This window comes from Lissotriton vulgaris, chromosome 1_1, assembly GCF_964263255.1.
Source record: "Lissotriton vulgaris chromosome 1_1, aLisVul1.2, whole genome shotgun sequence".
Taxonomy (NCBI): domain Eukaryota; kingdom Metazoa; phylum Chordata; class Amphibia; order Caudata; family Salamandridae; genus Lissotriton; species Lissotriton vulgaris.
Window position 1 is genome coordinate 290,642,866 of NC_141685.1, and position 12,057 is coordinate 290,654,922.

Sequence of the window (12,057 nt, forward strand, 5' to 3'; positions counted from 1 at the left end):
TGTTGTAACAGGACGGTAGCCTGTTCATGATACAAGACAACAATACCATTGTGTAACAGACACAGCAGCCTACCCGTGGTACAGCAAAACTCTACACAGTCTAATAAATGCTGCAGCCTTTCCATGGTTCATAAAACATCTTCATGGTGTAACAAACATCATACAGCAAAGGCATCCGGGTGAAACTGGTCTTGGGTTACTGGTGTTCTGGTTCAGGGAGGCCGTGTTCGTTCATTTCTGGCTGGATTGTTCTCATTGGAGCAGGGTCAAGACTGATTTGCATATGGCTGGGGCCAAACTGAGTTGGCATGGTGAGCAAAATAACAATGAACTGGGATGCGGCCCGAGTAATTACCAGTGGCTGGAATTCATTCAAGCTTTCATCCATCATGTTTTCATAAACTGCATCACTTCTTCTGTTACACAAACATAGCAGCCTTTCCTTGGTTCAATCATACATCTTCATGGTGAAATAAACAAAGCCAACCCAGCATACAGCAAATCCCTTCCAGGCCATAACCTCTGTGGTATTGCAACCAGAGCAGCCTGCCGTGGTACGACAAAGCATCCCAACTGTTTAACAAATGCAAGCAGCCCTCCATAATGTTGGAAAACCTATATGGTTAAACACACCATCCTGCCTATGGTACAACAAACATCGCCACTGCTGCAGCCTGCCCATGGGGCAAAAAACATCTCCATTTTGTAACAAATGCAGCCTGACCATCATACAGCAAATACAAACACAGAAACCTGCCAGATGTACAACAAGGCACATCTGTGGTGTGACTAATGCAGCAACCTGGCTATGGTACAACAAAGCACCCCAACGCCTTACAAATGCCAAACTGCACTATCATACAACAAAGTACCTACATGGTGTAACAAATGCATTAACCTGGCTATGGTACAACAAAGCACCCTACCACCTTACAAATGCTAACCGACACTATCATACAACAAAGTACCTACATGGTGTAACAAATGCAGCAACCTGGCTATGGTACAACAAAGCACCCCACCGGCTTACAAATGCTAAACCGCACTATCATACAACAAAGTACCTACATGGTGTAACAAGTGCAGCAGCCTGGCTATGGTACAACAAAGCACCCCACCGGCTTACAAATGCTAAACCGAACTATCATACAACAAAGTACCTACATGGTGTAACAAGTGCAGTAGCCTGGCTATGGTACAACAAAGCACCCCACCGGCTTACAAATGCTAAACCGAACTATCATACAACAAAGTACCTACATGGTGTAACAAGTGCAGTAGCCTGGCTATGGTACAACAAAGCACCCCACCGCCTTACAAATGCTAAACCGAACTATCATACAACAAAGTACCTACATGGTGTAACAAGTGCAGTAGCCTGGCTATGGTACAACAAAGCACCCCACCGGCTTACAAATGCTAAACCGAACTATCATACAACAAAGTACCTACATGGTGTAACAAGTGCAGCATCCACATACACACACACGCACCCGCGTACACGTGCACGCCAGCTGTACAACAAAGCATCTACGTGCTGTGACGTAACCTACAGCCTGCCCAGGGTACAAGGAGACACCTCCATGGTGTAACTAGCCCAGCAGGCAGCCCACAGCCCAGTAGCTTTCCTCTGCTGCTTCCCGCCAGTGCCTGCCTGGTGATGTGCCAGCTTCCATTCGGTCATGGTGGGCTGGGTCCAGCAACTGTCCTGTAGCTGGAAGTCCTGCCCTTTCATGGCAGAGCAGTCTGTTGACCTTGGCAGATTCACTCTGACCCTGGTGCCAAGCTTCTTCTCTTCATGCAGCTTGTTGGTTCTAATGAGGGCCTATTTCCTGATGCCAGGAAGTACTAACCAAGCCAGTGTGGGGTGGGACTACAAACAGCAAAAAGTGGCTGTCTTTACACAGCGCCCCCTGGCTTTCAGGGAAGAGACATCCAAGTGCCAAAGCTAGCTTCTCTAGTAGAGTCAACCCAGCCTGCAGGAAGGTATTTGACTATCAAATATGTATTGAGTTACAAAACTAAACACAAAAAGGTGCTTAATTCTGCAAGTCATCAATGACTCACAGAGCTGATGCAGTTCTCATCGCAAAACCGAAAGTGAGTCAGTTTGTGGACTGTCTTCATCATGGAAACAGTTTTATCGGTTTTGTTTCATAGAACACCCCAGTCTGGGATGTGTCTGGTACCTCGGTGCTCGCGGAGATCTGAGGCACAATGCACAGGCATTTCTGGCTTCAGTGGAACAGAAAAAGGTCAGGATATTGTTGTCTTTTGTTAAATCCTCGTTGAACAATGTCAATTCCATTCATGCATGATCTCCCGCACTCCGGGTTATGCAGCTTCACCTGGTTCCCAAAAGATCTGGAGGTTGACAATCAGAAGTGTGTGAAATGTGCACTTTTTTGTGAATTGCACACAGTTTCTGAAAAATTTCAGATTTTATGCAAAATAAAAGTGGGACCCTGAATCTTTGTCCGGGATCCCACACACTGCACGGTAATTCCTGCAGCCCCTGGGATGGACAGACCGACAGTGGAGCTGGACAAAGGGACATTGAAGAATAAACAAAGAAGCAACAAGTTGGGAAACAGCCTACCCAGAAATGGAGGAACAAGCACACATGACTTTCTGGTTAAAGAACAGTTAGTAAGGATCCATCTTTATTGACATCACAGGACTTTCCCTGCTTTAGAGTTTGCACATACATGACTGACATCAACAAGATGAGTCCTGCACTTGGAGCATACATTTCACTTCAGAGTCCAATGGGTGTTCATGGACTTCTCTGACCAGTAGTTTACATCTAAGTGTGGAAGGGGAGGCTCTCTCTCAATTGTTGTTAGCATTGCCTATCTGCATACATAATGTACTGATTTTAAACAGAAAATGTGTTCAAAACCATCAAAACTATTATTAGTGATCAAAGTGGATGATGTATTTGGTAAGTTTTTTTTTACTTCTGTGACTTAAAGAGCAGTGATTAAGATTCAAAGTCTGTCGAAGTCATTCTTTACCTTCTCAGTAGCCGCCCGGTGATGCTTGTTTCTTGATCGAACCCTCTCTTTGATTCTCCTCAGGACTGAAGAGTCCCCAAGGACCAAGAATAAGGACTTCACCCAGGAAGGAAACAGCTGGAGAAGAGGAAGGGAGCTGCTGCTATCCGTGGGAAACCACCAGGACCCAGAATCCCTTTTCTCTCAACTCCTCCAGTGGCAGCCATGGCGGAGAAAGGCGCGGGAATCCTGGTGAGTCAACTCCGCCATATCAGATGGACGCAGCCTTGCTCGCTAAAACTTTAGCGCGTCCACTGCCTGCTTACATAGTCTTGCTTTTAGAGAGGGGAGTGGTCCTCTAGGAATGTGCTGTGTGGTCAAACAGCTGCTCTCAGCCAGAAAATGTAACCTATTAAATATCGATGAACACCTTTTCTAGCCGCTCTGCACGAGGGACAGTTTCAATGCAGGACCTTGTGCTTGCATTCACTGGTCCTCTTCCTTAAGAGTGAATTCTAGCTTTGCAATAATGGCTTCCTTAGAACACTAAGGAAGGTCCTCCCCCTCCTCCCAATGGAAGCCAAACAAGTGGCAGTTCAGGGCCTGATCCAGTCCCGGCTGGACTCAAATAACGCTCTGTATGTGGGGGCCCCAGAGCTGTCCATGCGAAAACTTCAGGTGGTCCAGAACTGCGCAGCCCGCGCGTTGTTACAGATTCCGAGGACGCAGTCTGCAAAACCCGCCCTGGTCGCCCTACACTGGCTCCCAGTAAAGCAGAGAGTGGCATTTAAGGCACTATGCATCGCCCATCGAGCTTTCTGGGGGTCAGGTCCAACGATCCTTAACAAACTGGTCACTCAATACCATCCTAACAGAACCCTCCGATCTACGGAAGCCTTTCTGGCCGTAGTCCCAAGAGTGCGGAGAGCCAGGACCGGAGGAAGGATGTTCTCCTTAAACGCCGCGAAGATGTGGAACACACTCCCGCTACAAATCAGGTCCAATCCCAACCTACTCTCATTCCGCAAGCAGCTGAAAACTTACTTGTTTGCTAGGTCCATCTAAAGCTTGTTTTCCATCATTCCTCTGTTCTGTTTTTTATGCCTTAGCGCTTGGACGCCCATTGGGCAGCAATCGCGCTCTACAAATCACAATACAATACAATACAATACAATAATGCAAAGGTGAGCTGTGGTTTGTGTTGTGCATTTTACTGCTGGATCAGTCAAGGCAGCCTAGGGCGCGGTGTTAGGTCCACGTAGGCTTTGACTCCCTTAGAGACGGACTGCTCACCCGAGGCATATGGGCTCGCTCGGGCACTGCCCTCCGCGTCCAGTCTCGCCCTCAAAGACCATTTTAGATCCTGTTGGACGTGCTGGAGGTAGATCTGTCCTAACCCTCATCGTTTGGGATCATATTGTTCTGGGTCCACTTACCCACTCTGATAGTGTGTGTTGGTGGTGGCAACCTACAAATCTGATTGCCTGACTTCAAATCATCTCATAAAGGGTGCAAGGATATAGATGTAAAATACATTTAAATCAGAATCCTCCTTGAATAATGTGGCAGTCCTTTCCATCAGAAACAACTAGTAGAGGCAACAGCCATGGTCCACATTTCTGGGACTTGTTTCAAGCCTAGAGCTTGGCGACCATGGGGGCAGTGGATGAAATAAACCTGCATGAGATACTTGCCTCAACCTGTCCTGCAGTCACCGCATGTTCCTGCTTTCTTTGCATCTTCTGAGATGCATCACTCCCTTGGGTACCACATACAGCGCATCACTCTTCTGCTGTCCAGGACTATGTCATCTCTACTCTATGACTGCCCACCTAGTTAGAAACAGGGAGACCCAGAAGGATTAGAGCTGTGTAGTATTGACTCTGTACAGGTAGAACAGCAACAGCAGAGCTTTTGATCTGCAAACTCGTTCTCTTTCAGGGTGACTTTGCTTTATACATATGATCACGCCTGGGACCATGACATAGTGTGCAACCTGTTGTGCACTAAAGGCAGCTGAAATATTTCATCTGTCTATTTCAAGGCCATGATGTCATCAATGTGTCACTTGCTATTTCATAGGAGATGTGATTGATCTGGTCACAAAGAATGCTATTTGCGACATCATATGTGAGGTCATGAGCAGCGCACTGGGTGGGGAGTCGTCGCATGGCTAGCCTTACCTTATGAATGGAGCTGCTTTTAGGTTGTGGATCAGAAGCATTAGAATCCCTCAAAATAAGATTTTTTGGAGGAATTTGTAAGGTTTTTGTTAGTGAAGGTGAATAGATCTACATCACAGAGAGTCTTAACACAAGTTTTTGAGTGAAATTCTTGCCTCCTTTAATGATGTTGTTTGACCATGCTTGTGGTCTAGAGATGTAGGATTGGTGGGTACACGTCATGATTGTGTTTAACACTTGTGATATAGGGTGGTTAGGATATGGTTTTGGTGGTGCCTTACATGACTTTATGTGCATGGTGGAGGTTCTTGCCACTTTTAAAGAGGGTGCGTTACCTTTTGTGTATCCTTTCCCATTGTGCTGGTTACAAACGAGTGTGGTATATATGTAGAATGGATATATGATGTTACAACGCGGACTTTTACTCCGCATACCGTTACAACGCGGTTTTTACAACGCGGATACTGTAACAACGCATGTATTTACAACGCATTTTTTTACAACGCAGGTACCTTTACAACGCAGACCATTACAACGTAAGTATTGGTAAGTATATGTTAATATTAATAATATAATAGTAACTTCATTTTAAAAATATAAATTAATGTAATTTTAAATAATTTAATTTCCGTTAATTATTTTAAATTTAAATTAATATTACTTTATTTTTACCATGTACCCCTGTACCCCAGTAACTGAAAACTGACCCTAAACCCCAAAAATAAATTAAAGTAATTTTATGAAATATAATTTAAATTAATTAATTTAAAATAAAAAAATATATAACTTTATTTTTACCCTGTACCCCTGTACCCCAAAAACTCAAAACTGACCCTCAACCCCAAAAATAATGCAATGTAATTTAATTTAATTTATTTACTAATAAATAATTTAATTTAAAATTAAATTTAATGTATTTTTACCCTGTACCCCAAAAACTGAAAACTGACCCTGAACCCTAAAAATACCCCTTTACCCAAAAACTGAAAACTGACCCTGAACCCTAAAAATACCCCTTTACCCAAAAACTGAAAACTGACCCTGAACCCTAAAAATACCCCTTTACCCAAAAACTGAAAACTGACCCTGAACCCTAAAAATACCCCTTTACCCAAAAACTAAAAACTGACCCTGAACCCTAAAAATACCCCTTTACCCAAAAACTGAAAACTGACCCTGAACCCTAAAAATACCCCTTTACCCAAAAACTGAAAACTGACCCGAACCCTAAAAATACCCCTTTACCCAAAAACTGAAAACTGACCCTGAATACCCCTTTACCCAAAAACTGAAAACTGACCCTGAACCCTAAAAATACCCCTTTACCCAAAAACTGAAAACTGACCCTGAACCCTAAAAATACCCCTTTACCCAAAAACTGAAAACTGACCCTGAACCCTAAAAATACCCCTTTACCCAAAAACTAAAAACTGACCCTGAACCCTAAAAATACCCCTTTACCCAAAAACTGAAAACTGACCCTGAACCCGTAAAAATACCCCTTTACCCAAAAACTAAAAACTGACCCTGAACCCTAAAAATACCCCTTTACCCAAAAACCCAAAACTGACCCTAACCCCTAAAAATACCCCTTTACCCCAAACCTATAAAATTTAAAAAATAACTATATACTTACCAATACTTACGTTGTAATGGTATGCGTTGTAAAGGTACCTTCGTTGTAAAAAAATGCGTTGTAAAAACATGAGTTGTAACAGTATCCGCGTTGTAATGGATGCGTTGTAACAGTAGTGCGTTGTAAAAAATGCGTTGTAACAGGTGCACACCATGTAGAATATTTTATACAAGACAGTTCACTGAGCCTGATTATGAGTGGGTCAGTTAATTCCGACCCATACTTAAACTTCCGTTTACATGTGGGTAGGAATTTTAAGTTTAGAGGTATTTAACCTATCTAATAATAAATCTCTCAAACTATGTGCCGCACAGGAGCGGAATTCCGGCCGCGGGCAAGGGGTTAAACTATTTATGAAGATCTGCTGTGAGCTGCAAATCACAAACTGAAGTTACAGCACAGTTACCGCAGCCTTCCACTCTTTCTAGTTGGAAAAAATAAGCAACGTTATACTTAGAAATCAGTTGCAGCAGGAATGAATTGCGGGTGGAGGAGAAGGGGTAGCGCGGGGAGGGTCACGCGGGGGTTAATTTAATAATAACCTTTAATAAACGTACCTGTCCGCAGGCTTGGTCTCGTGTTTTCTCTGCGCTTGTTCCTGCTCTCTGGATTCCTGGCTCCGGCAGGAACAGGAAGCAGGCAGCCTCCATCCCCTCCCCTAAGCCAATCACAACGCTGCAATAGCAGCGGTGTGATTGGTGTGGACGCCGCCTAGCCAAGGGGTGTAAGGGAGGCCATTTTCTCTGTGCAGGCTGCATTTCAGCCTGCACGGAGAAAAGGCAGAGTGCGCAAGACTGGTTTGGGCAGTCCCAAAGAACCGACCAAACCAGTCATGAGCACTCAGGAGTGGGCACACCACTCCTCCCGTGCTCGCAGAGGAGCCCCTCCCACCCGCCCGACACAACCAAACCCTTCTGCTTTCTCGCAGTGCGAGAAGAAGAAACATAAAATGGTAGTTATTACCATTTTATGTTTCTGCTTCTCGCACTGCAAGAAAGCAGCGGGGCGACACTCCTCCGCCCTAGTGGAGGAGCCGCCCCTGTCGGAAATAGAAACACTAGTCATGTACAGTGTTTGGAAGCACCAGAAGTGTGGTATGAAGCCTCCCATAAAACAAGTTATCGTTATTAGAAGTGCTAATAATATTATTGCAATAATTAGGATGCCAGTGGGAGAGGAAACCTCTTCCAGCCTTTGCTATGCATTAACTGACTGTACCAACATTTTACATCTCCAGGCCTCTTTGAACAATATATTTACCTTTAGAATCAGAGAATGAAAGTTTTCATAAACTTGATCCACTTCCTTGCTCACACTGCTTTTCTAATTTGCACGTGTATATTGACACTCCAAAAAGGTTGGAGTTGCCTGCAGGCCTTGTCAGTAGCGGTCGACACAAATTTAAAGTGGTGCGGTGGATGGAGGGGGCACGAGAGGGGGAGCACAGGGGAGAGAAGGAGTTAATAATAAAATTAAATAAACCTACCTGAAGCTGCGGGCCGCCTCGAGCATCAGAGTTTCTCTTCTTCCTGGTCCCAGCAGACACTGGGACACATCAGAGACTCCCTGTGCAATCCCTGTGCTGCTCTCATGTTATGCAAGAAAGCATGAGAGCAGCATGGGGATTGGCCGAAGCGGCCTGGCTTAACGCTCGCTCAGGCACAAGGAGTCTGTGCTGTTTCTCGAACCTGGCTATGCAATACAGCTGGGTTGAAAAACCTAATTGCGCATGTCTGTTTGGCCAGCCTAAGGCGTCTGGCCAAACAGACATACGCATTTAGAAGTGCATACGTACACCATTCCTCCTCCCTCCCATGGCGCAGCCCCGCCCCTCCTTACACACGCTGACTGAGCCAGCTGATGAAAAATACAACGATAATAAAACATTGTTTCATTTTTCAGCTGCTGGCTCTGAGCCATTGCGGATGAGCAGCCGCTGGGCCTTGTGCTCGTGCAGCCTTTGCACTAATCCTCACGCTGGGTCTGTGATCACACATCCTACTTCCACAGTGCCACTGTGCTCACACTGCCTGCTGCTCCCGGTGCTCACACTGCCTGCTGCTCCCGGGGCTCACACTGCCTGCTGCTCCCGCGCTCACACTGCCTGCTGCTCCCGGTGCTCACACTGCCTGCTGCTCCTGTGCTCACACTGCCTGCTGCCCTTCCTGCTGGCCTTGTTCTCACACTGCCTGCTGCCCCTGTGCTCACACTGCCTGCTGCTCCCTGTGCTCACACTGCCTGCTGCCCCTGTGCTCACACTGTCTGCGGCTCCCTGTGCTCACACTGCCTGCTGCCCTTATGCTCACACTGCCTGCTGCCCCTGTGCTCACATTGCCTGCTGCTCTCTGTGCTCACACTGCCTGCTGCCCCTGTGCTCACACTGCCTGCTGCCCCTGTGCTCACACTGCTTGCTGCCCTTGTACTCACACTGCCTGCTGCCCCTGTGCTCACACTGTCTGGGGCTCCCTGTGCTCACACTGCCTGCTGCCCCTGTGCTCACACTGCCTGCTGCCCCTGTGCTCACACTCCCTGCTGCCCCTGTGCTCACACTGTCTGCTGCCCCTGTGCTCACACTGCCGGCTCTTATTTATGGAACTGAGACCGCCTGCTGTGTTAACAGCACCTGTGCTTATGAGCGTAGGTGCGTGCCCTCCCGCCCCCTTGTTGGCCTCGTGCCAGGGGTGGTGTCCAGGAATTCCTCGGAAGCTGAGAGGTGTCGTCACTGCTTGGGCCCCGCCCCCTCCCAGGGCAGATAGTAGAACGTGTGTAGCTGGTGCGCTCTGATAAGAGAAGGCATCACACACACAGGAGCCCGCCACACCCAGCGCCGTGCAAGTCATTCACCCCCAGAACGAGGGCAGCCATGCCCCTGAGCGCCGCCCACTGGCTTCTGGGAAACCGAGAGACTGCTCCAGGGCTACTGCGCCTGCAAGGGCAGCTGGGGTAGGAAGCAGGAGGACAGCAGGGTGGTACCTCCACGAGCTAGGCGCCTGTACAAACCAGAGGGGTAAATGTGCTTAAAGGAAAATGTCTGTAAAATTACGCGCAATGGAATGGCGTGGACATCCGTCATTTAGAAGTATGTTTTAGGGCAAAATGTGTGCTTGCGGTGCTTTATGAGGCAAGGATGCAAAAATGGCATGAAAAGCACAAGTGGCGCCAGCAACTGGAGTGTGTCATTCCTGCATGTTTGTGTGGTGAAGTTTTGCCGCTAACGGTGCATAATAATTTGATGTGGCAGAATTTCAGGGGTTTTGTTTAACTGTCTAGCACACAGTGTTATTTTAATACCTAGTGCAAACAAGTAAGCCCTGTTCAGCCTGTACCGTTGGTGAAACACTACATGAATATGTATTTTCAGAATAATACAATCGTTAACAAATATGTAGTGCAATGTCTCTGAATCTATCTATCTATCTATCTATCTATCTATCTATCTATCTATCTATCTATCTATCTATCTAACTATTTTTTTTCCATCATATTCCTACCCGACACCAGTAATCTGATACTGAGAGGGCTCTCAACCTGAGCATCAAATGAATACATCAAACATATCTATAATTAAGGCAACAGGTGTGCATCAGGTGTGCTTGCTATGCAAAGAGGTTAAACCAGCATTTCTAGAACACTTGCCGACACCCATAAATTATACATTTTTGACTATCTCTCAGTAAAGAATTGCAAGAATTGCCAAAACAAATTCCCTTTCCCCTAGGGATCCTAATATAATGCTATATTATCTTAAAATCATTATGTGATTTTATTTGCTTACCTTTAATAAAACTTAGAAGCATGCGGGGTGCATTCTGAACTTCCCAGTACTGACAGTTTAGATGGCAGACCGGACCCACCCCTGTTATGTTATGTTGATCTGTATTGTGCAGTTTATACCCCGTGAGGGTATTCAGGCGCAAGAGCAGGAGCGGAGGCCTGGCGGTGCTCCCAGCCAGGTTTTCAGTTTCTTGCAGAAGTTGTTAAGTGGAAAGTGGAGAGGCAGTCCTGATGTGTTGAGGAAGTTTGTTCCAGTTTTTGGTGGTGTTGAAGGAGAAAGAGCACCCTACCATCTCGCTTCTGCAGATGCTGGGAATGCAAGTGCATGAGAGTGAGGTTGAGCGTAGCTGTCTGCAGGGTTGGTAAATTTGGAGTCTGTCATTGAGGTACGCAGGTCCTGTGTTGTGGAGGGTTGTAGAGATGGAGCTTGAATCTGCAACGTTTCTGTATTGGTAGCCAGTGTAGTTCAGTGAGGCAGGGAGTGATGTGAGGAGCGGTTCTGGGTACGTCTAGGAGGAGTCTGGTGGCAGTGTTTTGGATGGTCTGGAGTCTTTGCGTGAGTTGGTTGGAGATGCCGATGTAGCGCAAGTTGCCGTAGTTGAGTCTGCTGGTGATGACTACCTGGGTGTGCATGGAGAGCCATTTCAAAATCTTGTGATGCACTCTGAACATGTGGCAGCACACATTGACCTCTTTGTTCATCGTGAGTTTGTCGCCAAGGATGAGGCAGAGGTTTCTGACGTGGTCTGTGGTGGTGGCGTGGGATCCAGGTCAGGTGCCCAACAGGAGGAGACCCAGGGGCAGCTCTTACTTCTGAAGATCGGGATCTCCGTTTTGTCCATGTTGACCCCTAGTCAGACCAGATAAACAGTTCCAGTCTGATAGCCTCAAATAATGCAGCATTGCATGGACCAAACCACTGCTCCAGATGGGGACCTCTAATATATCCGGATCTGTATTTGAAAACAGAAAACCTACAGTGGCACACTATGTTAAGGTCAGAAGAATCTGGCCATATAAGCTTCATAAAGGCCGACCCTGAGTAGCCACCAGGGTCTTGGTTACATGTGGCCAGGGCTTCTGCTAGAGCAACAGTGGAGTGCCTCGAAGCATCAACCTTCAGGGCCCAGCTCATACTCCCATCCAGTTGTAATCCAAGATATTTGTCAGGTTTAATAAATTACAAGCTGTAGTTGGATAGTTAAAATCTAAAATATAGCTCTGCACTTTCCCCCAGTTTAACACTGCAGTTATTTCTGAGCGATTAGCACTCAGGGAAATTCAGGACCCGTTCTAGGCTAATTGGGAACTTCTTGACTAACAGCCCGTCACCTGCGTGAAATGAAGGTCATGCCCCCACTGTGCTTCAGAGGGAGTCTAACACATCCCCCTTGTCTCACTGTGCTTCAGGGGGAGTCTAACACATCCCCCCCCTGTCTCACTGTGCTTCAGGGGGGCGTCTAACACA

At 46.5% G+C, this 12,057-nt stretch overlaps 1 protein-coding gene across 3 annotated transcripts in view; it reads left to right on the forward strand.

Moving 5' to 3' along the window:
* The window catches only part of SLC6A9 (solute carrier family 6 member 9), a 602,921-nt gene that overhangs the window by 157,490 nt on the left and 433,374 nt on the right, over positions 1-12,057 (forward strand). For 2 of the 3 annotated variants that reach the window (XM_086952324.1, XM_086952325.1), the window contains one exon: positions 3,081-3,248. The exons of the other annotated variant lie outside the window; for it this stretch is intronic. In XM_086952324.1, the coding sequence (XP_086808450.1) occupies positions 3,222-3,248 (27 nt within the window). In that variant the 5' untranslated portion in view covers positions 3,081-3,221. The remainder of the gene's footprint in view (positions 1-3,080; positions 3,249-12,057) is intronic. 3 annotated transcript variants of the gene reach the window in all.